The 27,113-nt window shown below is 38.8% G+C and overlaps 2 protein-coding genes across 11 annotated transcripts in view; one reads left to right on the top strand and one right to left on the bottom strand.

Annotated features, from left to right (window-relative positions):
- IFT80 (intraflagellar transport 80) overlaps positions 1–11,332 on the bottom strand; it is a 161,443-nt gene extending 150,111 nt beyond the window's left edge. For 3 of the 5 annotated variants that reach the window (XM_030574964.1, XM_030574967.1, XM_030574968.1), the window contains exons 1-3: positions 11,037–11,324; positions 4,306–4,425; positions 3,187–3,408 (exon numbers count right to left, since the gene is read on the bottom strand). In XM_030574964.1, the coding sequence (XP_030430824.1) occupies positions 3,187–3,408; positions 4,306–4,342 (259 nt within the window). In that variant the 5' untranslated portion in view covers positions 4,343–4,425; positions 11,037–11,324. Of the gene's footprint in view, positions 1–3,186; positions 3,409–4,305; positions 4,426–11,036 lie in introns of all 5 variants that reach the window. The other 2 variants (XM_030574965.1, XM_030574966.1) reach the window with 2 other exon arrangements.
- Positions 11,333–11,764: 432 nt separating this feature from the next.
- Positions 11,765–27,113, top strand: part of SMC4 (structural maintenance of chromosomes 4) — a 129,128-nt gene continuing 113,779 nt past the window's right edge. The window contains exons 1-5 of one of the 6 annotated variants that reach the window (XM_030574664.1): positions 11,765–11,966; positions 14,192–14,381; positions 15,511–15,689; positions 16,333–16,524; positions 18,561–18,737. In XM_030574664.1, coding sequence (XP_030430524.1) covers positions 14,252–14,381; positions 15,511–15,689; positions 16,333–16,524; positions 18,561–18,737 — 678 coding nt within the window. In that variant the 5' untranslated portion in view covers positions 11,765–11,966; positions 14,192–14,251. Of the gene's footprint in view, positions 12,042–14,186; positions 14,382–15,510; positions 15,690–16,332; positions 16,525–18,560; positions 18,738–20,886; positions 21,811–27,113 lie in introns of those variants that run through there. The other 5 variants (XM_030574667.1, XM_030574662.1, XM_030574663.1 and 2 more) reach the window with 5 other exon arrangements.

Here is a 27,113-nt window from a genome sequence, read left to right as displayed (position 1 = left end):
CTGACAAGCTCATCTAACTGGAGCTAGGATCCTAAACCTGCAACACATTGTAGATCCAGGCTAGAATACGGGACAGAAATAGCATTAGCGGGACAGATGGAGGATTTCTTGCTGGTATTAGATCGTGAACAGACCTCCTTTCTCATCTTCCTGGAACTTCTGTGAAGCATTTAACACTGCTGACCAAAAGATACTGCTGTCCTGCTTGAGAGAGCAGGCAGGGGTCCAGAGAGAAACATACTAAAAATTGTGTGAATCGTTCCTGAAGGGGCATTCCCAAAAGGCAATGATGAGAAACTGCACCTCTGCCATCAGACTCCTCACTTCTCGAGTCCCACACAAGGATTGGTTTACTTCTCTGGTCCCATTCCATATCTGTATGTCACCATATTAGGAGGGTTGGAACAGGTCCCATATGAGGAGAAATTAAAGAGGCTAGGACTTTTCAGCTTGGAAAACAGGAGACTAGGGGTATGTCTTCACTACCTGCCAGATCGGCGGGTAGCAATCAATCCAGCAGGGATCGATTTATTGCGTCTAGACATGATAAATCAATCCCCGAGCACTCTCCCATCGACTCCTGTACTCCAGTGCCGCGAGAGGCGCAAGCAGAGTCAATGGGGGAGCATCAGCAGTCAACTCACCGCAGTGAAGACACCACGGTAAGTCAATCTAAGTACGTCAACTTCAGCTATGTTATTCACATAGCTGAAGATTGCATAACTTAGATCGATCCCCCCTCCCCATACACACATAGATCAGGGCTCAGGGGGGGATATGATAGAGGTATATAAAATCATGAGTGGTGTGGAGGAAGTGAATAAAGGAAAAGTTATTTACTTGTTCCCATAATTTAAAAACTAGGGGCCACCAAATGAAATTTATGGGCAATAGGTTTAAAACAAATAAAAGGAAGTTCTTCTTCACATAGCACACAGTCAACCTGTGGAACTCCTTGCCTGAGGAGGCTGTGAAGGTTAGGACTATAACAGGGTTTAAAAGAGAACTAGATAAATTCATGGAGGTTAAGTCCATTAATGGCTATTAGCCAGGATTGGTAAAAAATGGTGTCCCTAGCCTCTGTTTTTCAGAGGATGGAGATGGATGGCAGGAGAGAGATCACACTGTTAGGTTCACTCCCTCTGGGACACCTGACATTGGTCACTGTCGGTAGACAGGATACTAGGCTGGATGGATCTTTGGTCTGACCCTGTATGGCCATTCTTATGTTCTTATGTACCACTAGGAGAAATAGTAAGATGGCATGGACTTAAGTGTCAGCAATACACAGATGACACACAAGATTACCTATACTTTCTATAATTACACCAAGCTGGCCCACATTTGGATGAGATCAACTTGTGGATGAAGAACAGCTGAACCGAAGTATGATGGATGTTGGCAGAGAAAAGCACTTTGTAGTAGTTTGCAATCACAGTGCACTGTCCTTTGGTTTCCTTCAGTTTCATTTGATTGCTGCTTCTGCCAGCACATTGAGTAACAGGTATGAGCAGCAACAAAGAGACAAGCACAGCCCTTCCTGGGTGGGTTATTTCACAGTGCATTTTCATTACTGAAGAAAGTTAAAGAATTATGTTTCTGCATCAAAACTTTTCCTTTGATAGATCAATGGAATACAGTGAGGGAAAACGGGGACAAAAGATTTCTAGTAAGAATATAAGGAAAAAATATATTTCCTCCTTAATTACTCTGCGTGAAAAAAATTAAAAATTCTGTGCACATTTTAAAATTCTGCAAAATTCTGCATTTTTCTTTGTCAAAAGAACACTATATAATCAAGCGTTTCAATTATTTTGGAAATTTATTTCAAATACCTATCAGCAATTATGTCTGTAACAATACAGACACAAAAAAAATTCCTCCGATAGTAGAGAGTTAAGGAAATCCCTACAACAATCCAGTTCCTGTTTCTCTGCCTCCTCCCCACAGAGTCTAGCAGTGGTGCCAAACACCCCCACACACACACACACCCCAGCCCAGACACTTGCACACCCTACCCCTCAGAGCCCAGCCATGGGGTTCCCCTTGGCCCACACATCCTACAGGACCCCCAGTCCAGACACTTGCACCCCTTCCCTCCCAAACACCAGCTGCTGGGCTGCCCCCAGGCCAGACATTTCCACCACCCCAAGTCCAGGAATCCAGAGGAAGAAAGAGCCTGAATCCATGTCTTGGGCTTCTGTGGAGATTCCTGCACACCACCTTCCTTCAGGACATGCTGAGAACTGCAGCTGCAAGGAACCCTCCAGCTCCCTCCTCCTGATAGTACCTGTGAGCTGTGCTCTGTCAGGACCAGCGGTCCCTAGTGGTGGCCAGCAGCTCTGCAGCCCATTTCTGTGGAGGAAAAGGAAATTCTGCCCAAAACCCATTAATTTTTGCACAAATTCTGCATGCACAGTGGTGCAGAATTTCCCCAAGAGTACATTTAATGCCATGATCCTGAAGTGCACATAGGCAGGCCCCTGCAGCTGTGCAAAGCCCCACTGAATTACGTGGTGGAGCTTCATACAGGTACAAGGATTGGCCAGTGTATTTCAGACTTGGGTTCAAATCTCTTTAAGGGGTAAAAGGAAACAAACAAACAAACAAACAAAATCACAAAATCCACATGTAGGAGGAGTTGTCATATTGGATCAGAACCAAGGTCCATCCAGTCCAGTATCTCGGCCCTGACAGTGACCAGAACCAGATGTTTAGAGAAAGCATTACTCTTATCCTGGTGTCTAACAGTTACAGATTGGTTTAAACCCTGAAGAATAAACTTTAATACACTCTTCCAAAAAACTGATATATTTTGTTATAACTGATAATTGTTAACTCTTGACACTCTTGATATCCATACAGATATGCACATATTCAGATCAATTTATGAACTACAAAAGAAGAACATTTTGCGCAATTAAGGATCACAGAATTTGACCCTATATAAAAAGGGAGGTACCTAGTATTTTTCTATCACATTAGGCATAATGTACTCTCAGAAGCATTATAAAAATGTTCTTATTTTGTAAAAATAATTAGTTTTAAAATCAGTACAATTTTTCTATATTCTAATTTGCTTTTATTACACATTATGATAGCAAATAACTTGGAATTTAAGAGTGGCATAAGCATTTTTTTTTAACTGGGAATTTATAAGATCTACATATTTTAAAGAACACTTACCATCAGAGCTTGTGAGTACAAAACTCTCAGCTTGGGATTGCTTCTTTCCACCTATATTTTTGGGAAACCAGTGAAGATCTATGGGGTAGATATCATCAGGAAGCTTCACTACTTGCGTTGTCTCACTAGTTAACAAGTTCCATTTCATGATGTGGTGATCATCACTACATGAATATAGCTCATCAGGTGTAGTCCAGCCCACACAGCTAACCAATTCTTTATGTGTAATTGAATTAAGGAAGTCTTGAATTTTGGTTACTGAAAGTAATCTTAGAATATAAGTATTGCAAAAATAAAGTGATACAGAAAAATATTTTAAAAATATTTAATTTTGGCTATTTTAAAAACAGATCTATATACAGAAGTTATTTTTCTTTGTGTAAGACCTTTGCATTGCATTACTTTTCTTTGTGTCAAGAGGCAGCAGAAAGTTTGAAGAAAATAGAGCAAAAAAGGAATTTGACAGAGTATGTGACTTTAAAAGTATCATGTCTAATTAAACTGCACATCTATTAAACATAGATAAAAGCTTAGCCTCCATCTACAGGAGGGCTTTGGTGTCAAAATATGCAAGTTCAAAATTTGACCAAATGTGTTTTGTTTTCATTATAGCAGTATCACACCAGGGATGGAGATAACTCATTTAAGAGTAACAAAGTGGTATTAGGTAAGCATACACCTTTGTCAGTGCTATTGTTTGTTAGTCTTATTGCAGACAAATTGATACAGGAGTGAAATTATTAGCTGCATGAGAAAATCTCTTTGCAAGAATAAATCCTCTATGAGAAGAAAGGGAAAACAAAAACAGCTTTCCTGCAAAATCTTGACACCTTCTGCAAGGTGCTGAACACCCTAGATTCCAACAGAAGTTATTGAGAATGGAGGGTACTTAGTACCCTGCTTGAAGTGCTCAACACCTTGCAGTATTGGGCCTTTACATTTTTGCAGAAAACAGTAAAAATCTTAAAAAAAATAAATTAAGTCTCCAGAATCTATAAAATAACTTTGTACTGTCTTTACAATCACATCGTATATTTTACTATAACATGATAAACATAATTCTATTTTACCAAGAGTGCTATGTAAAGTTGATACACTTTGTTTTGAGATAAAGGATATGTTTTGGTTCCTTTAAGTGTGATGTCTTCAGCCTCATTCTTTCTAAATTTCTTGGTTTTGCTAGTCCAGATGAAACATTAAAAAGTATAAAAGATGGTTTCTTCACTGGATAGGCTACAACTGTAAAGATTTTTAAAAATATCACGAGTAATCACCATTAAAAAGGAAAATACCAATATCCAAAATAAAATGTTTAAAAGCAATTAATGTTGTGCATGTTCTCTAAAGAAGGCCAGCAATACAATTCACACAAAGTCTTCAACTAGGCATAGGTGAGCAATATATGTGATGTTGTTGACCAAAGAAGAATAGGAAATCAAAGAAGGACATGGCTGGCATTTACAGGCAGCAGGTTTGGTGACAGTTCTTGACTACTGGGGGGGCAAGGATCAACATTCACATCACATTCCCCATCAGTACTCAGGCCCACACTGGGGAACCTAATGATCCAACCAGCAGACCAAATTCGGTGATGAATCCTGATTACATGCCACCTGAGGCACGTTGAACATAAGACGACGACTAGCTTTGGTATTTGCATACAAAAACGTATGCCTCTTTTCATGGACAGGACAGAATAACTAAAAATTAATCACTGGAATAAACTGACAGACTGTTGAAGAAAATGGTATAAAAAAAGTCTCTCTCTCTCTCTCATATATATAATTACTATAGATTACATATTTTGAACCAGAGCCTCAGTTGGTTTAAATTAGCATAGCTCTACTGAATTCAACTGGGCTATGTTAATTTATACTGATAATCTGGTCCAAAATATGCACATATTGCATATGTGTAACGTAATATGCTACCAAGTATCAGGGTGGATTTGATTTAAATCACTAGTCAGGAAGACTTGATTTAATAGATTACTACATTAAAAAAATGCATCCTTGTTGGTTGTTATAACCTTAACACATAGTCTTCACAACTAAGGGTATGTCTACACTACGAAATTAGGTCGATTTTATAGAAGCCAATTTTATACAGTCCATTGCATATGTCCACACTAAGTGCATTAAGTCAGCGGAGTGCGTTCTCCCAACTGTGGCTAGCATTGATTACGGAGCAGTACGCTGTGGGTAGCTATCCCACGGTCTCTGCCGCCCATTGGAATTCTGCGTTAAGCTCCCAATGCCTGATGGGGCAAAAACATTGTTGTGGGCGGTTTTGCGTACATGTCGTCAGCTGCCCCTCCCTCCATGAAAGCAATGGCAGACCATGATCAAGCTTTGGTGTGACAGTTGTGTATGTTTCTCCTTGATGCAAGCCCGCCCCCTTTGTTGATTTTAATTCCCTGTAAGACAACCACCCTCCCCCCTTCGAAATAAAGTAACTATTGTTTTGAAATCATGCATTCTTTATTAATTTTTTTTTAAAATGAGATAATGGACAAGGTAGCCCAGGTGGGATGGAGGAGGAGGGAAGGACAAGGCCACATTGCTTATTGTAGCCACACTAAAAATCAAACTGTTTGAATGACAGCCTTCTGTTGCTTGGGTCATCCTCTGCAGTGGAGTGGCTGGGTGCTTGGAGCCTCCCCGCATTCTTGGGCATCTAGGACATGGGGAGGAAGATAGGCGGTTGTACAGTGGATGCAGCGGGGGTCTGTGGTCTTGTTGGCTTTCCTGCCACTTCAACAGACACTTCATCATGTCCGTTTGTTCCCCCAACAGATGCTTCATCATGTCCGTTTTTTCCCCTATTAGCCTCAGTATCACGTCCTGCCTCCGCTCTTGGCACTCACTTAATTCTTTCCTGGCCCCTGCCACTGAATGCCTCCATGCATTAAGCTGTGCCCTATCAGTGCAGGAGGACTGCACGAGCTCAGAAAACACATCACTGTGAGTGTGGTTTTTTTCACCTTCTAATCTGCGGTAACTTCAGGGATGGAGATGATAGGGGGAGCGCAAAAACATTCTACGCTCCACAGCAGCTGAGTTCGCCACGCTGACCAAACAGGAAATGAAATTAAAAAGTTCCTGGGGCTTTTCCTGTGTACCTGGCTAGTGCATTGGAGTTCAAATGCTGTCCAGAGCATTCACAATGGAGCACTCTAAGATAGCTCCCAGAGGCCAATACCGTCCATTGGTGTCCGCACTACTCCAAATTCGACTCAGCAAAGTCAATTTTAGCGCTACTCCCCTCACCGGGAAGGAGTACAAAAGTCGATTTTAAGAACCCCTTAGGCCTGGTCTACACTACAAGTTTATCTTGAATTTAGCAGCGTTAAACCAAATTAACTCTGCACCCATCCACATAACGAAGCTCTTTATTTCGATATAAAGGGCTCTTAATATCGATATTTGTACTCCTCCCTGACGAGGGGAGTAGCGCTGAAATCAGTATTGCCATTTCGAATTAAGGTCAGTGTGGCTTCAATTCGCTGGTATTGGCCTCCGGGAGCTATCCCACAGTGCACCATTGTGACCGCTTTGGACAGCAATCTGAACTCAGATACACTGGCCAGGTAGACAGGAAAAGCCCTGCGAACTTTTGAATTTCATTTCCTGTTTGCCCAGCGTGGAGCGCCGATCAGCACAGGTGACCATGCAGTCCCAGAATCAAAAAACAGCTCCAGCATGGATCATACGGGAGATACTGAATCTGATCTCTATATGGGGAGATGAATCTGTTCTATCAGAACTTTGTTCCAATAGAAGAAATGCAAAAGCATTTGAAAAAAAATCTCCAAGGCAATGATGGTCAGAGCCCGGCCAGGGCTCCTAGGCAAAAATGGGAATGACTTCAGGTCATTCTCTTCTTTAAATTTTGTCTAATGGAGATTCAGTCCTGCCTGGAATATTATGGCAGCTGGAGGCTTCTGCCTCAGGCTGATCTCCCCAGTCAGAAGCGCTGCATGGTCATGCCTACCCCTTGCTACCAGGGCTCACAATCAGATACTTAGACCTCTACATTTTGCTGCAAATAAAAAAATTAAGCTGCCATTTAGAACTGTCTCCCAACATACATATCCTGGGACATTTTGTATTTTACCAGTGTCAACCAAGGGCCCACACACAAATGGAGATTCAGTCCTGCCTGTGCTTCTATCCTAGTGCTTGTCACAGATTCCCATTTTCAGCTATAAGCTGAGTAAGTGAAGAATGGTGGTTCATTCTACTTTGCTGTAAGCCAACTGCCCTCCCCTCCCCGCCTTTGATCTCTGCTTGCAGAGGCAATAAAGTCAGTGTTGTTTCTTATTCATGCATTCTCTATTACTTCATCACACAAATAGAGAATAAATGCCACAGTAGCCTAGGAGGGGCAGGGGAGGAAGAAAGCAACGGGTGGGAATGTTGCAGGGGCACCCTCTAGAATGGCATGCAGCTCATCATTTATGTGGGATGTCTGGGGCTCTGACCTGGAGCAGCCATTTGCCTCTCTGGTTCTTTAGTAGGCTTGCCTGATATTCTAGGTAGAACTGACTCTCCATTAGACAAAACTTAAAGAAGAGAATGACCTGGAAGTCATTCCCATTTTTGTCCATGCGCCTCCGGCCGACCTCACCAAGTACTGTGTCTGTTAGCAACATCCAGTGAAAAAAGGCTGAATGGGCTCCCTGGTTGCCATGCTATGGCATCTGCCCGGGCAATCCAGGGAAAAGGGCACTAAATGATTTTCTGCCGTTGCTTTCACAGAGGGAGAACTGACTGATGACATTTACCCATAACCACCCACAACAAATTTTTGGCCCCCTCAGGCATTGGGATCTCAACCCAGAATTCCAATGGGCGAGGGAGACTGTGGGAACTACGGGATAGCTACCCACAGTGCAACGCTCCGGAAGTCAACACTAGCCTTGGTACATGAACGCACGCCACCAAATTAATGTGCTTAGTGTGGCTATGTGCCCTTGACTTCATATAATCTGTTTCCAAAAATCAGTTTCTGTGAAATCGAAATAATCCCGTAGTGTAGACATACCCTTAGGTCGACAGAACGGGGTTGGTTGTGTGGATACATTCATTTTTAAATCGACCTAATCCGGCTAAATTCGACCTAACCCTGTAGCGTAGACCAGGCCTCAGAGATAGCTGGAGGTTTAGTTTTTAGAAGGTACACATTATACATTTTTAAAGTGATTTATTTTGAAAAAACTTTTCGGATTAGTTTTACAGCTATATCAGACAACGAATGATTGTTTGGTTATTTCATTTACCAAAGGTAATTGAAGCAGATAGTTCACCACCTAATGACTTCATAAATATCTCCAATTCGACAAGTTAATCATTAATATTTGGATAATTTTCTTGACATGCTGTATTAAGAGGAGATCACCACCCGACAGACATTTAAATTGTTTTATTCAACATTATGTATTCTGGATTTTTTTTTCTTCAACAGCAAACAGAATATTTTAACAAAACAAGCATCTGAATTTTCGTATTTAGTTAAAACATTCAAGCTTTTTTTAAAATCAGGTTTGTTTTTGTTAAAATTGTTCTCCCTTCCCACATTTATCTCCAGACTTCTCCTTCTTCAGTTCTATTCTGTCCCCAATGATCTTCTATTCATTGAACTTTTTGAAACTTTGCACTTTTAGAGAGGGGTAAGGAATTGACTCTGTGTACACAAATTTGCAGAGGGACAATAGAGTTGAGGTCTGTTATTTCTCACCTCTATACATGATTTATTTATTTAAAAACATTTTTGCTGTTAACAAGTATGTTATCTCTGGAGAGACAAATCTGCAGTTTGAGAACTGCAAAACTAAGCATCCCTGATGGTATCTTCTAGACAGAGCACTGAGTCCCATTGGGTAGATAGAAAGATTAACCTAAATAATCTACACAGAAGCCCCTGGAACCCCATAAAATTGGGTCCCTAATTCATGAACTACTGGAACTCATTTACAAAACTTGTCTTAAATATTCCATTAGAATTTATGATTCCTATTCCATGAGATCTCTTTGAGTTATGATGTATCTATCTTTAGATAAGTTTTTTCCTCAAAAAACATCATCAAAAAAATCCAATTTTTTTTAAATCATTGATTTTTATCCACCCTGCCAAGTATACCTTCTTTCATGCTATGCACCTGCTCAAGACAGCTATGTTCAGAATTATGTAATGGGTACCACAATGTGCAGGGACAACATTGGTAGGACACAGGTTTCAGAGTGGTAGATGAGTTAATCTGTGTCAGCAAAAAGAACGAGGAGTACTTGTGGCACCTTAGAGACTAACAAAAGCCCAAATAAATTTGTTAGTCTCTAAGGTGCCACAAGTACTCTTCGTTCTTTTTACTGGTAGAAGAGTATCCATTTATTGGTAAAGGTACCCAATCTGAACTCTAAACTAGCAATGTTTTGGTTTTTAGAAAGATGTATTAATACTAAGAGTTAGTCACAAAGATAGCTACCAATGCTGATATTTTATCCACCCTAGGTCTTACAGCTTCACTCCTCTATCATGCCCCAGGCAGAGTCCTGTACCTATAACAACTCACATGCACCCCCCTCACATATCTCTTTAGTCCCACTCTTCAAACACATTCCATTTCTCTTACATTGAGTCCCCAGAATTCTCTGCTCCCCCAACCCCATTCATCTTCCTAACTATCCTATCTCCCCTCCTACCACTTGGCTGCCTATGAAGCAGCTGCAGAGTGCATTGGGGAATTAAGCATGAGCAAGAATGACTGTGTGACACACACAGGAGAATGGGCAGGAGAATAAGTGGGTTACAGGTGGCTGAATGGGAACATTAGAGGGTTTATGGCAAAGAAACAGGGATGTGAATGAAGGATCTCTAGGGTGAGAGACCAGTCACTCTGCATAATCCTGCTGTCTTAACTCCCCGATACACTGAAGAAGCAGTGCTGTGAGAACAGATGCACCAATGCTGCAGCACAGAACTGGGCTCTCCCCACTACACCCCCATTTGCTGCATAACTCCTAGTCCCTCTACCCCTCCCCAGAGCCTTGTGACATTCCCCAAAATCTTCACTTAATCCCTATGCTTCTCTAAATCCCACCACCCAATTCTGCTCACCCACTCACAGTCCCCTGGTCCCCCATCATTCATAGCATCTTCCATTCATGCCCCTCCCTCCAGCCACATGCCACAATTTTCCTTCTGGTAAATTACTGTTTGGACTTATCCTAGGAAAAGGTTACAGTAGTAAACACTTTTCATCATGCTCTCACCAGGCAGTTTAGAGGGCCAACAAAACAACCCTGCCTTTCCCCTCCCTCAAGACAGGTTGTAGTGGAGGGATCACTTAACACAAACTACAGATGGAGTGAGTATTCCCTCAGCTCTTTCTTGATCGGGCTCCCCCCTTCCACTTTCCCTAAGGAAATTATAGTGAGCCACCACTCCAAAGGGATCACACAGTGGTCTGAGCATTGGCCTTCTAAACCCAGGGTTGTGAGTTCAGTCCTTGAGGGGGCCATTTAGGGATCTGGGGCAAAAATCTGTCAAGAACAGTTCTTGGTACTCTTGTGAAGCCAGTGAACTGGACTCCATGACCTTTCAAGGTCCCTTCCAGCTCTATGAGACAGGTATAACTCCAGACATACAGGAGTACAGGTCTTCCCCCTCATCCTCTCACTTCCCCAGGGCAGGTAACAGGCATAGGTGCTGGAATTAGGTGTGAAGTGGCTTCCATTATATAAAAGGTTTACAGTTTGGTACAATGGCTCTCAGCATCCGCCACTATATAAATTGTTCCAGCATCTCTGGTAACGGGGGAAGCCCCTCCAGCTCCCCTTTTAGAAATTTACCTGTCCAAAGCAGCTGCTCGGTCTACGAATACAAGTCTGGAGCTGGGAGAGTGAATGGGCGTTAAGAACCCTTTCCAGGGCAGGACCCTATTGCTGGCACTTGCGCTGTCAGTTGCTCCCAGACCCTCACAGATTTAACACCCGCTTCCTCCTCCCCAGTTAAGGGCACCCTAGAACTCCTGATACGGGGTCAGGGGAAGCAACGAGCGAGACCACTTACTAACCACTCAGTCCTCTCCGATCTGTTAGCAAACGCTGCAAGGAAGCAGCTCCGTCTCTATAGCTACTTCCCGCGAGATTTCCCACGCGTATCCTCGCGCGAGAGTTCCTCACTCCCCCGTCCACCTAACGGACCCTCCCAAGCCAGGTGACAAATCACTGACGTCATCGGACCGGCTTCTTAATTAACATATTTTTTAAAATATATTTATTATAATTTTATATTTTAAAATTTTTTAAAATATATTTATTCCTTTTTTAGTTTCGTCCGCCATCGCCCCTCAGGCCGTTACCAGGCAACCAAACTCCTCCCATTGACCCACACTATCATCTAAATTAGTAGGATTTTTTTCCCACTTAGGCGCTTTTAAGTAACGTTCTTTTCATTAGTTTGAAATTCAAAATTACCAAACCAATGTAAATGTTTCTATTTTACTTTTACCCCGTTCGCGCAGTAACGGAAAACAATATGGCGCCGGAGGGTTTTTTTTTCCTCTCCTTTCAAACCTGTAGGAGGCCGATAGCCGTCCCTCTCTTTACCCATCATGCTCCGCGCGTTTCTAACGAATTTCGGTTCGAGTTTGCAGTTTGGGCGCCATTTTCGAGTGTAGAAGCCGCCAAGCTGCAGCAAGCAGGAGCCGGTCGGACTCACCACAGTCAGCCTCACCTGAAGTCTTGCCGGGGCAGCTCGCCGCCCGCTCCGCGTACGAGGTACCAGCTCTGCCTGCTGACAGGACTGCGAAGCCTGGGGCGGCTCGGCAAGCAGCGCTTCCAACAAAGTGCCTAGTAATTTATCTGGGGACAGGTGGAGCTGGGGGGCACTCTTCTCTGTAACTGGAGCTGGGGGACCTCCCCATGGAGCCTGCCTGTGGGGTAGCTGTAGATTTCCCTACGTAAGCTACCCTGGCGGGTGGGGAGTAAGGGGCGGTGGACTTTTTTTTCCCCCTCCCTTTTCCCTTCCCCCTACCCCTTCGGGGGAGCGAAAGGCGGCGGCGGCTGTTTTCCCACTTCTTTAATCTGCAGTCCCGCGGGGTGGGGCGACTGTCCGACTGCCGTTCCGTACCGCCACCAATGTAACGGGCCCTTCCCGAGGACGGAGCGGCACTCCTCACGCGTGGAGAAGAGTGGTGTGATTCTGTTCCTCGGGGCGGCGACCTGCCAACACCAGCAGTATTAGAGCTGCCGAATCATGAGGGGGGGTCCATTGCAACCTATGGGAGAGAGCGGATTCCCCGTTGTATCCTTATGGACCTGTGGGGACCCATTCATCAGATACCAGACACTGGCGGAGAGGCACAGTAACAAGTTTGTGATACAGTCTCTTGAGAATTTCAGAGGCCTGATTTTAATCTGTCTGCAGACTAGGGTCTTCTTTGTGATTGTATTTTCAACTACTTCTGACAGTTATACGCTAGGGAAACCCCTGTAGACTCAGACCAAGGGGCTGGGGGGGGCTTTAGGATGACTCCTTGCTTCCAAAACAATTCTGAGGGAAAAGCGCAACACAATCACTCGTCGCTGACATCAGTTATTGCCCTCACATTGAGTCTTTTCCAAATGGGGGAATCTTCTTGGTTTTTAATTTTTTCGCCTATCGCAATGAGACTCACACTTGGCAGCAGGTCCGTAAGAGTTGCTTTTAAGAAACACCTTTGATTTTACTTTTTCTGGGCGGTGGGTTTGGACATAAATACTTAATAGATGATCAGGGAGTAACGGGGGTAAATGATTCATGCTTGGCAAGGTGATTCAGATTGAGATGTGAGGGAACTAGGATTTAAAAGCTGATGATAAACAGTTATATTATAAATGACTCCTAAATCTCTTTTCAGTATTTTTGTATGATTAACTACCCTATTCAATTTGAATTAACGTTATAAAAAAATCCTATAGGATTTAGTCTTTTTTTTTTTTTTAAACAGCCACGGGGGAACGGACATAGACTTAAATTGCCTTAAAACGAATTCTCCCTCTATCTTCCATTCCCCACCCCCATCCCAACCCCCCATTGTCCCAAATGAAGGACTCCTGTGGGTTGGGGCTGTAGGTAGGTCTGAGAATGTCAAATGTTTGGCACCGATTGTAAGATGACTTTCCAACCACGTCAGGTTTTTTTTAAATCTTGTGAGAAGTATACTTTCCTGTCTGTGTGTATCCAAACTGAATTAATCACTTGCTGTGATAGAGTAATTTAGACTTTTTGAGAATATTTTACTGGTTCAGGCTTCTTGCTTTTCATCTTTCTCCTGAGCTGCTTTCTATTCTTGCTTTTTTGGTAACTGCCTTTATGTGCCAAGTGTGGACTTCTGTACTGTTCTCCCCCCCCCCCCCCCAATCAAGCGTTAACATCAAATCTATTGCTGATACGGAATTTGCTTTTTGTTTGGTGTGCTGTCTTTAAGTGTGGAGCATTGACAATAGTGAGCATTTAGCTAAATTTTTGGGTAACCATTCAGTTTAATGTCCTTTGGACTAGAGACTTTCTATAGAGTGGAAAGTATTTGAGTATTATTAGATTGGACTACTGAAAATTCTTAGGTGTGTATATATAAAAGTGTTTCTTCAAGTACATATCGGCTTCAGTTTATTACTGAAATGACACTTTCCAGTAACATCATAATTATTCTTCATCTGAATATGGATGATACGTTTTAATGCTGCCACATCAGAATGTATGATGGGTTTCAATAGATGGATGTCCTCTACTGATATGTAAAAGCCAGGGGGATAAAGCTACTGATTTAAGGGACTTTAAAATATGGTGACTAAAGGCTGAGTTTTAATTTGGTTGAAATCCTGATCCTATCTTCGAAATTCATATGGATTTCACTTATTATTAGTCATTTTGGATACACATGCACAGTTAGTTATAGCCCTTAATGGGTGATACGCCCAGCACTTGGGTCAACGGGTTTTTCTTGTTTGTGTTAGCGAAGGAGACAGTCCCTTGGGTAGTTTGATTGCTTGGAATCAGAGGGAAACAGCCAACAGAAATCATGCCAAGCAAGAGGACCAAAACCTCCACTGCAGCCCGTCAAAAAGGCAAAGAGCCCTTGGAGGAATCCACCAGTGATATGGAAGTGGAAAAAGAAGCTGACAAATGCATCAGTGAAGCATCTCAGCAAGGTAAGTGTTTGTTATGATCCCGATGTACCAAGCACGTAAATTTAGTGGTATGTCTTCATGATAGTATCTTGCTGAACTTAAGGGCACTCCAGTTCAGATTCAGCTTCTATGTAGGAAGGGATACTGTAATTTTTTATTTTGACAAGTTGAATTTAAATCTGATTTTTAAAACGGCAAATATGGTTTTGAAAGAGTTAAAGTATTTGCATCGGTGTTTTAGTTTAGGTAAAAATGCTGTTGGTAGGCACTGTTTCTTCCAACTAAGCATAGATTTCATATTCTTGCTATGTTGTCTAGTACTTCTGATTGTGGTGGCAAGATTATTTTAGCTACAGATGCATCCCGCAGTATGAGATTTCTTGGGCTGGAATAAGTGGCAGTGACTTGAAATTCTTAAATGACTTTTAGGCAATTACTCGTTACGTATTAAACTTGTGTTAGAGTTGATTTTCTGCTGGAAACATCTGTAGAAAACTGTTTTTAGGTAGCCATGTATGTGATGTTATTAAAGTAAGATGTTTGATAAATGGTTAATATGTGGAAAGTGATGTCAGAGTTATCTACTTAAAGAAGAAATTGTTTTTAACAGTTGAAAAGCTGTTTTAAGTAAAACTATAATTGAAATCCAAGAGGCCAGTTTGTTTTTGTAACAAACTTCCTGCCTTTCAGGAGTAAGTTGTGCTGTCATTACAGTTTTTCAGGGCATTGTTCAGTCATCCCAAATCTCCTCCTTACAGTATGTGTGAGCATGCCTGAAATATGGCTGTCCAGTTATTAATTAGAAAGAATTTGCCCATTTGTATGGGTTTGTAGGCTTTTTAAATGTAACTATTGTAATTTCACACTGCCTTGCAAAGTGTTAGACTAAGCATTATGTAATGAAACAGTAACCCCACTAGTGAACGGATGGGACATCTTAAGTGTCTACTTGCTAAAAGATTAGCTTCTTGGAAGAAAGGTGCTTCAACTCCAGTTTCGTTCAGTTTTAATAATTTAAAGTGAAAGTATGATTCCTAGTTTGTATAGAAGCACATTTTTGTACTTTTTCTGCTTGAACTAAGCTTTTAGAAGTTCTCTCAAGTCATTGAGACATTATATAGTTTTTTCTTTTTATTTTGGATGTGTTTAGCAGCCTCGGATGGGGTACTTGGTGATCGAAGTTTAGAAGAGATTTTGAGTAGCATCTCTCCTCCCCCACCTCCAGCAATGACCAATGAAGCTGGAGCTCCTCGCCTCATGATAACTCATATTGTAAACCAGAACTTCAAATCCTACGCAGGGGAACAAATTCTGGGACCTTTTCATAAGGTATTTTTCTATTTTAAGTAACTTCTAAACTGAAGTAAAATTTTGTTGTGTCTCTAGTACTCCTTACAGTACTGTGAACACAACTTATCAGCAAATGACTTCTGATTTTATATATTTTATAGTGGAAGAGTGAGAATTACTTTAATGATGATACTCTAATTTTATTTAAAGGACAATAGATTACTTGTAGTCAAAGTGTAAGTTTTTGATACTGTACCATGCTTGAAATAGAAGTAAACTACAACTTAAGCATTTATCGTCTTTACTTTATTTCATTTACTTAACAACGTTTAGGGATTAGGTCACAAAGACAAGAAAATTGTGTTTAATTATGAACTTGTTTCTTTATAAACCATGCTTACTGGGTACAATATAGCTTTCTGACTTTACAGAATAAAACGTAGAAATCTGTACTAACCAGAGGTGTATTTTGAATAGGTTGTACTCTTTTTTTATTCTCCTTTCCCTCCCCCCCCTTTTCCCCCCCCCACCAACCCGGGGCAGTAAAAACTAAGCTTCCCAATAGTCTGCAATTTCCTGCACTAGAAATAACAGTATTTTCAGCTATCCACAAATGAAGTAGATGAAACAAATTGGCCAGTTTCTATTGTAAATTTGAATATTGTTTCTTTCTGTTATGCAGCGTTTTTCTTGTATTATTGGACCAAATGGCAGTGGAAAATCCAATGTCATTGATTCAATGCTTTTTGTATTTGGGTATCGGGCACAAAAAATCAGATCCAAAAAACTTTCTGTGCTGATCCATAATTCTGACGAACACAAGAACATCCAGAGCTGTACTGTGGAAGTTCACTTTCAAAAGATTGTTGACAAGGTACGTATTCTTCTGTTTAAAGAAAAAATATGCTGAGGCTTTTTTTTTTTTTTTTTAAGGATTTGAGAATTTAACATTTTACTGTCTGTTTTAATGTGGAACTAGCTTAGGATGAAAATCTTGCCCATGTGATTGGTTTACCTTTATGAAGTAGAATACTTCAAACTAACTGGCTGAAAAAGTAAAGAAACAAATCTCCTTGAAGTTGTGTATAGTGCTTAATTTCCACTTTGAGTAGACATAACTTTTCATTAGAACTTCTGGATGACTAGTGTTTGGCAATACATTATTTTAAAGTTGTTTAGAAATACTAAACCTTATTGTACCGGTCAAGTCACATGAGAAATGTTTTTATTTATATATCTATATTTATAACACACACACACACACACTTTAGGGTTGTGTGCAACTGATTTCATTGATACGTTTTATAAGTCTAAAATCAGATACACACTGTGTTCTAAATTGTAACATGCATTATGCAGATTTTTTTTAGATTTGAGGATTAAAAACTGAGTATTTCTATAGTTTTCAGCCTTAGATATTTTCAACTTACAATAGCTTAAACTTTAAGTTTTTATTGTGTATATACACACTATTTATATCACAGTACATTATCAATTTAAACAATCACAAGACTTTCACCTAAAAAGACTAAACATTTTCTGAAATATTAGGGTTAAGATGTCAATGTGACCTTCATTTTAACTGAAATAGGAAAATTAAAAATTTAAAACATCTATTTTGCTTTCCAATTTACTTAGTGCAAACTTTTTATGTTGTATTATTGATTTATTGTTACTTACAGCTTGAGGGAAATTTTTACTTAAAGGATTCTAATATTTTTTCAATAAATTGTTCAACGTTGCTCAAATATTGACTTAATTGTCCAAGAAATGTTGTTTGCGATAATTTTGTGCATGCAACTGAAGAAATAAAAAAGGGGAAGTATACTTGCTTTCTAATATAAATTATAAAAAGCTTATTGAAAGTCCAAAAGATTTAGTTGATTGTCTAAATTACATATTCTGGTAAGGGTATTGTAAAAAAAGACTCTTCATGCATTTTAGTTGAAGCACTGTTTGTCTGCTGCATTAAACTATATCTAAATACAAATAAAAATTTGACTTGTATTTATATTATACTAGCCTGTCCAATAATTAAATTTTATTGTGGCTTTCATTTGTACCTGCATAATACCTCGAGACTAATTTCATGAAGCAAAACAACTTCTGAATGGATTTGATATTAAAGGTGATTGAATCTGGGGGGCTATTCCATTAAAGTAGTAGACCACTTTCTTAAATTTTAGAATTACTGTGTCTCTTTAAAACTTCCTCTGTAAAAATAAAATTGGGTGTCAGTTTTGTTGTATCTGTTGCTTTCAGGTAAAGCAAAGATCTCGACTAGCTAATAAAATACTTATATATAAATTTGTTCAATGTGTCCATTTTTAATTGTCATTTTTTGTATCTTCTATTTGTACAGTGGCTTCAGAGGCACTTACTAAAGTAACAACTCTTCCTTAGCCCTGCAAAAAAAAAAAAAAAGACTTTAAATTATTCAAAAATAAGACAGCATTTATGTTAAAATACTCAAGGCATCCTAATATAAAGATTAAAAGAAGTAGCCTCTTTGAATTTGAACAAGGTTTTTTTCTTTTTGATATGTATGGAGAGTGTAGCAAGAAAAAAAATCTGTCATTAGATGCTAAACAGAGAATATGGTGTTTTAAAGCAGTAGCTGGGGTGAGAGGAGGGAGAGGCATAAAATTAAGGCCCACTCAGTTTAAACTTGTATAGAGTGCCTCTATGCTGTTTTCAAGGCTGTTTTTGGAAGCAAAAACATTGCATGTTTAGTGAGGTGTGCACGCTCTAAGATTTATTATACACTTCAATAGAACTAGGAACCAGGGTACAGTTGCCTTGTAAAAGCCTAAACATGAGGGTAAAACTGCACTTAAAAGTGAAATCTGAAGTTAGCTGTGACTTTATACTAACAATTGTTTTTCTGGTTTTGTTTTTTCCTCAAAACAGGAAGGGGATGATTATGAAGTCATTCCCAACAGCAATTTCTGTGTATCTAGAACTGCCTACAGAGATAATTCTTCTGTCTACCACATCAGTGGGAAGAAGAAAACATTCAAAGATGTTGGTATTCTGCTTCGAAGCCATGGAATTGACCTGGATCATAATAGATTTTTAATTTTACAGGTAAGTCTGATTAGTTCTGAGTCTAAAAATATAACTTTTCTTAAACTCCTAAGAAAGTACATTTGTATAAGTACTCAGAGTCTTGTCTTTGAGGCCTTAAAGTACTCTAGCAGCACATCATGGTTTGCATGCTCTAGCAAAAATGCGAATCATTATTTGCTGCTTTGGAAATTTAAGGAAGAGAAACAGTTGAAGATTCTTCTAGTCCAAAGGTTTGTACTGCTGAGTGTGTTCCTGAAATTTGGATGAATAGAAGAATTGCTATACTTGTTCCGCCCTAGCAGCACGTAAATATTGGTGTAGTAAAGTAAATCTTAAACCCCAATATTATTGTGCTGCTTAAGCGTGGCAGAGATTCAGCAACTTGTTTATCCTTTAGATAAGATGCATCAGTACCGAGTCAACTCAAATGTGAAATAATTAGATTTGTCTACATAGTGTTTTATGACATTGAAATGTTTTTACTTCAGTAGTACACACATTGAAATTAGATCGCATATATAGACTGAAAGCAACACAGTCCTATCATCACATTAAGCAAGCTATTCTTCCTGCTTGTTTGACAACTGCAGAAGATGGAGTTTTTAAAAATACACTTTTATAGTATTTGCGCAATTACGTAATTAAAGCTCCCAGCAAACCTCATTCAAGCTTCTAAAAAATGTGGGTTTTTTGTTTTTTACAAGCGAATTTGGCATTACTGTAACTTATTTCCACTTCCTGGTTCAAAGGTGAAGGGGCTGGTATCCTGCATTCACCATTTGAGACAAAGCCTGCAAAGAAGCATCCAGGGCTTCCTAACTTAAAAATAATTGGGCTTCCTGCAGCTCCTATTGGCTAGGAACAGTGAACCGCAGCCACTGGGAGCTACGGTGGGGGGTGGGGAGGCATTCCTGCAGATGGTCAACTAAAACAAAATGTATCATGGCCCACCAGCAGATTACCCTGATGGGCCGCATGCCAAAGGTTGCTGACCCCTGGGGGTAAGGTGTTTTCTCCAGTACTTGGATGAAGGTGGGAAAGAATCTTGCCAAGCATAGTTCTTGTTAATGTAGGTGGCTTTCCTTCTATTCCTCTTTCCCACCCCCACCCAAAAAAACCAACCCTCCATCAAATATGTGTGTGTGTGTGTGTGTGTGTGTGTGTGTGTGTGTGTGTGTGTGTGGTTTTTTTTTTTTCAGAAATAGTGAAAACTCACCTATTATACTAGTCCACTGGACTTCCAAATAAAGTTATTAGAGGGGAGCCACCACGTATGAGTCCCACTGTTTTCATTTGATAATGGGAAAGGGACTGTCTGTTGTGTAACCAGCATTAGGGCAGGGTGGTGGGTCTTTCTTCCCTGCTCCTCCTCCTCTTCCTGGCCTTGTGTGGGCAAAGTACTATTGTTAACTGTGCAGAGGAAGATGTACCAGATTTTTATGCAAATAGTCTTTCTCAATAAAGCAAGTCCATTTCCCTGTGCAAATGTCTGTAGAGCTCTGCTTCAAATAGATTCTGATGATTAGTTGACTCAAAGGGCATGTGAACTGATAACTACCAATGGGGGAACATGATAGTCTTGAATATTTGAGGGCTGGGGATTATCGCTAAAAATATTATTTAAAATATGGCTCTCCACATGATAAAGCATTTAAAGTATGTTCTGTAATTTAAGAATCAATAAATAACATTTATGCTTAAATGTTGCTACTTTTCTGTTATAACTGAAACTGGACTTAATATATCACTGCTTTTTCAGAGTTAAATGAATTTTTTTTAGTCCAGTTTTAAGTGGTGAATACCTCAAATCCTGACCTGCTAAATATTGTGCTCATTCTAAGGGGGGGGGGCCCAATTCAATTTTTAATTAAGGGGTCTGGGACAGCTTGTAAATTTAGGATATACTACTGTCTTCATTGATAATGGTGAAAGTTAAGCTGTGGATTGAGAAGTTTGTATAAAGATCAAAGGCAGAATATAACCTACTTATAGTAATTAAACTTTTAGTTATTCAGTACCTAATTACTGTATTTAGTATCTCTCAGTACAAAAAATACCTACTTCTTGGACTACCTCCTATTTCTGCTTAGTTTTCTTCTTTCTCTTTTTCCTAATAGATGTAGGTGCCCAACTTTAGGCACCTAAATTTTAAAATTTTAGTCAGACTAAATGGAACTGAATTAGTATGGTTCTCTCTATCAGGTCCACTTAGTATTGTTTGCTCTTCTGAGCACACTTGAAGCACAGTTTCTAAAATAGCCTCTCTGCCTACAGTCTTCAAAGAGCCCTGTTTTGTTTTGGTTTTTTTGGCCGAGGGGGAGGGCTGCAGGAGCAGTACTATTTACAACAAAGAGCCATTGTCAAAAAGGTTACTCAGGTATTACACCCTCTAATAGGATCTAAAAGCTTTGTTGCACAAATTATTCTCCTAAAACTGGAATTGACAAATATATTTTGGTTTTAAACCTTTGAAAACTATTTAAAGACTGGCTTCAGTTAAAATGGAAAATTAGCAACATTTAAGTAGGGGAAAATGTTACTTAAAACTTCAACACTACATACTTTAGGTTTTTAATAAAGTTAACTGCTATAAAATATTAGGAATTTTGGGGTAAACACTTAAAAATTGTCCAGGTGTACCTTTCAGATGTTCCACAGGCTATCTAAAACTATAATACAAAAATGAAATTTGTCATTGTAAAGCTTGTAATAAAAGTATACCATATCGTAGAAAAGTCCAGCATCTTGCTGTTGGGTTTAAGATAATGTGATTTTAAAATTTTACTGAAATTGTGATGTAAAATGGTTATCTGTAAACAGCAGCAAATAAAACTAAGATTATTTTTTAAAACTTTGCTTATAATGATAATGCTATGAATTTATATGTAGAACAAGAATTGAGTTAATTTGTATTTGTGGGCTCAATGTTCTGGCTACAATATTTTAAACTCATGGAGGAAGTCACTGTACTTGTTGCTCAACAGTGGCTCCTCCAGACAGTGATTAGCATTAAGCTGGAAGGGCCATCTTGTTTACTTCATGTTTGCTGGAATGATGGTGGATGTGACTAAAAGGAATACTAACTAAAGAGGTAGGACTTCTAGAGATCTGTCAAGATCATAGACTTCCCAGGGATAGGCAAAGAGACTTGAATGTGACCAGCAATTTAGGGGGAGAGAGACTATTAAGATTACAATTCTGCTAAATGTCTCCAAGATGACAGAGGCAGTTCAGTACACAATTAACTTCAATCTCCTTCAAAGAAGAGTGGGAAAATCCAGGCCAACTGTAGATAGCTGGCTCCTGTTCAGTTACTTTCCAGAATAATCTTAATTTCTGCTAAATTGTTAAAGTATTAAAACTGTGAGATTTTCAATATATTTTCTCTAAGGTAGATTGAAATGTGTGCTGAACATATCCTCTTATGCTGATTATTTCAAATATACAATTCTGAACTTGATAGGTTTTTAATTCTAATATTTTCTGGTAACCTTTTAAGGAATTTTAAAGAAAAAATATAGTCCCTGTAAATCTAACTGATTGGAACAACATTCTGCAGTGTACTAATAATTTTTTAGCCAATGGCAATGTATTTTTCTCTTATGACTTAAGACTGCTGCCAGCAAAAGTTTAATATATTAAAATCTCCTTTCACCTGTTGGCCCATGGAAATATTTTAGGAATCGCTCTTTTTAGTGGGTTGGGAGACTCAGTGGTTAGTGGTTCGGGAGCAATTTGCTTTCCAATAAGGAAGCAGGTTTGTTTGTATGGTTTTTTTCCCTCCACTTTTAGAACAAGTTTGTGAGCAGTGGGTAGGATTAATTTTACAAAATGTCTTTACTGCATTTGTTTTAATCCATATGAAAATTCAATTCCTATATGTAAAATGCTCATAAGCAATACATAGATTTATTCAAGTGAATACTAAATGTAGTTTATGCTATTGCTGTGTTAGTGTTATACTTCATGCTGAATTGAACCCAGTGCAGTGGGATATGATAATTAGTGCCTCTTTTATACTTCCAGTATTCTAAAACCTAATGTTTAGAGGTCACTAAATTTTTCATTAGACTTCCATGTCAGACAAAACATTTCTCAAAAAAAAAAAAACCCAAAAAACCAACCACTTTATGGTTTCAGAAATCTGACTTTTTGAAGATTAATACACACTTATTGTATATTGTCAGATTTGAAGTCTAAGGTTCTAAAATAGTTCTGTTATATTCAGGGAGTGTCATCTGATACTTTTTATTGTATTTGTTCAGAATCTGACTTTGCAGATCATAAAATCTTCATTTGCTTACAGTGTTACTCTTTGTAGTTAGCAAATTTGTTGAACACTGGAAAAGTGAGTGTTTTGTGAGTTTTTATTTCAGTATGTCTTATTAAACATGAGTGTGGGCAGACTGTACACTTTGCCACTCATCTAGCTATTCATTAGGACAATAATGGAGAAGGATTAGTGTATTTAAATTGTGTTTTCTGGGGTGGGGGAAATTATGAATTATACAGTCAAATGTTGCATTTTCTTGAGATTGTCAGTCTCTGGCTTGGATTCCAAAACTAAAGACTATGAATGTAAGTCTAACTTAAGGAATCATATTTAGCACAGAGCTGAACAGGATGTTCTTGAGAGAGCTTCCAAAACTACAGTCAAAATATGTGTAAATAACAGTTTAGCAAAGATAACTTTTAAGTTGGACCACTATTTCTTATGAACACAATTATCCTATACAAAGTACAGCTATTAGTGTAAAAGGATAATTCTGAATTTCTCAGTTTTGGGCAAATTAGGATGTCATTGAAAATTTCTTATACGTGTGCATCTGTCAAACATTTAGATTAAAATTCTCAATGTGTATCTAAGATACTTACAGGACTTATTGATTTATTTTTCTCAACCTACACCCAGTAATACTTAATTTTCTGGGAAATGTACTGGCAGAAATTATAAGGATAGTTTCACCAAGTGAATTTTTCTTCTTTGGAATATATGGAGAAATTGCAGGCTAGAAAATGAGACATAACTGCAAGAAAGAGACCCCTACAAGTATTATTTTTCCAGTCCCATCCTGTTAATAATAGACTTATAGGCGTTTAAACTCAGGGCAATTAGAGCTGTGTGAGAGACTCCTTTGCAAGAGTAGAGGGGAGTAGAGTAATAAGGTAGCATTACTCATCAGAGTGCATAATATGGGGCCTGAAAAGTCTGTGGAATTAAGTTTCTTGATTAGAGCATTTTTGCTTGAAAAAACATCTCAGTTGAAAATGTGGGGGTTAAACAGTGGAGGTCAAGTGTGGCAGCCATTATAAAATTCCATTTTGAAAAAAGCCTATCCAATATTTACACTTCTAGCATTAATGATTTTTCTCTCTTCCTTCACCTCATCCCTTCTCTCCCCACCCCCACTTAAAAATTGACATCAGTTATGTAGAAGAAGCAAAGAAATTGAAGGCATTTCTTGCTAGCACAATCAACACCATAGTGGAAGAACAACTACAAATGGGAGGGGAGATGAGACAATACAACAAATGCGTAAACTATTATTTGGTAGACATTTACTGGTTTGCAGCTCGGGGTGGGGGGTGAGACAGAGGCTATATCAGATGAAGCTGTTGTCTCAATCTATTTATAGGGAGATAAAAAGTGGAATTAGACGAACAATCTAGTATGACGTCTCTGTAGCTGGCCAGTGTTTGGATTCAGGAATTGAAAATTACACTGGCTTGAGACTTTGCCTGGACCAGTAAAAGTCCATTTGTAAGATAGCATTCATGTCTGGTCCAGCATCTTGTGATCTGCCAATTCTCATTACCTTCTTGCCTCTTTTTTACTTCAGTCGTAACATAACTTGTATTGTCTGTTGCAAAAAGCTGCAACCAAGACTAGTAGTTACATCATCTAAGGCTTTATTTCAGTTTAGATCTACAATTTTAAGCTTTTAAAGCATTTTACGTATGCAGTACTCCTAGCTCTAGTGAGTCTCAAAATGGCGGTTGCTAAAATCAAGCCAGAATGGAAATTGAGAGATGGAAAGACATGGAATTATGACTGGAATTGTCTGACTCAAGTATGAGTGTCACCAAACTTGTTTTTAATAAAACCTGCTCTTTTACAAAGTCCAAATATTAAAATACTTGTGCAAAATATAAACTCTATCTCTGTAATGTGGTTTCTTCTCCCAGCAAATCTAAGGGGTCACTAGAGTTTCCTTCTGCTGTCAACTACATAGGCAATTCCTGTCTCTATACTTAAGAGGAGCTACAAAGGGGAAAAGTAAGTCATGAGGGTTCAATTATGTGAAATACCCATTCAATCAATAACTCCTCTTGCAGTGCATGAAATGCCTTAATGAAGCAGCTGGATATAAATTTTTGATCGATACCCCTCATCCTAACCATGACTCTACTGTGCTTGATACTCCAAGGGAGATGTATCACTATAGGCTGTACCTGTAAATAGGCAGTTTTTGTCTAACCTTCCATATTAATATTCTCATACAAAAACTGAAAGGGAAGCTACTCTTTTTTTGATCAAGCAAATCAGTCATTTTTCCTTTTATAGGGCTGCTGGAGTCTCAGAGCTTAGTCCCTGCACTGGGCGGTTCTCATTTTTTATATTAAGCAGACTTTTTTTTTTTTTTAAAGGAATTTAAATTAAAAAAAAAAATCATTACACCTAGCATGTGATGATGTAAACCCACCATATAAATATGCAAGAAGATAATTACTTAATTCACTCCTAGTCAGAGTTAGCATTGTTACTGGCAATTATGAAAGTACTGGTTACAATGCTTTAGTTAAATTTGAGCGTTGAGCTTAAAGGAGAATATCAGCCTGTTTGTTGCATATGAAGAAAAACATATTGGCCTAAATACCTTCAGGGAATCTGGACTGTTATCCCTAAATTTACAGCATTTACTCAAAGTACAAAAATACATCTTAGTTTTAATTAAAATTCATTATAAATAGATTATTTAAGAACTGTAGTGCTTGTCGGATCATTTTTGTCCTGAATTATCTTATTGCTAACACACTCGTCACGTTTTCATATAGTTAATGCATTAAAGTCTTGTGCATAGACTGTACTAAAGAAATTAGGTGTAATTAAGCTAAGTTCATTATGATTGTAGACTAGTAGATGGAACCAGGTCAATAGCTCAATTTATTAAATGCAATCACTGTAATAGAGGTAGTTCTCTCAGTCATCTTTCTACTAATCTAATTTACATTCTGCAGTAAATTTCTTATGTAACTTTAACAAAACAGAGTAATTGCCAAGTAGAAAACTACCCATTGAAGTTAAATTGAGAATACATATCCCCAACTTTAGGGTTTTTAAAAAAAAACAAATACAGTGTAGGTTTACCAAAACCAGGCATTACAAACTCAGGACATTGTGAATTAGGATTAAACTGAAAATATTCAAACATAGTGAACTATGGGAATGTAAGAACAAAAAACTAACTGTGGGGACTTTGTCAGGCTTTTAGGTTGTCCAGTTGGTGTATCCTCACATCCTGGACCCACATTTCCTACTGAAAGAAATGTAAAAAATGTAACATTTTGTTAATACTTAAACCTATTTAATATTTTTAAACTGAACAATAAAACATCACAACTATCAAAGTGAAATCAAACAAATTAGACTAATTTATTAAAATCCATCAACTGAATACCAAAAGTAATCAATCCTTAAACAAATTTTAAGAAGGTGGCTGTTTGGCCATATTCTTTCATTGTGATTTATAATCAAAGTCAATCATATGTATGTTTAAGTAGCTTAATACCAAAACCAAATTATCTAATATCTGGGCCACACCTCTGAGTCAATTATAAAGCTTCCTCAGAATTCCATGATGCAGTGGTACTAACCCTTTCTTCCCATTTCTTCTCCCCTGGTCTACAGAAAAAAAACTATAAAAACAGGCTTTAACAGAATACTTGTTGAGCATAAATTTGAAAATACTTGTTTGCCAGAAGTTACAGATGACTATTTTGTCTCAACACTTTTAAACACGCTCTGACATAATTGAGATAATATTTAGGACTGTTTAAATGTGGGGTATATTTCTTATAGGTGCCATCCCCATGTGAACTTTGTGGGCGCTCATAGTGCATGTATGCACTCATCCACACTTCCACATCCTAAAAATAACTAGGCTGAGACATCAACTAGTTAAACTGACAATCAAAATTTTGGAGTCAAAAATAAAAAATGAGGTACTTTTGATAACAAGGATTTAAAGCTCTTCAGTTTTTGCAATATTCTGGACTCTGAATAGGCACTCCAACTTCAATCAAGGAATCAGCTGTGGTAGTCTGCTAGCACAGTGCTTCCCTGCATCTGAGGAAGATCCAATAGCGAGAGAGATTAGTCAGAGAGTAGCCTTT

The sequence above is a fragment of the Gopherus evgoodei genome, chromosome 9, assembly GCF_007399415.2.
Source record: "Gopherus evgoodei ecotype Sinaloan lineage chromosome 9, rGopEvg1_v1.p, whole genome shotgun sequence".
Taxonomy (NCBI): domain Eukaryota; kingdom Metazoa; phylum Chordata; order Testudines; family Testudinidae; genus Gopherus; species Gopherus evgoodei.
Note: the sequence above shows the minus strand (reverse complement) of the source record. Positions and strands in the feature narration are given on the sequence as shown.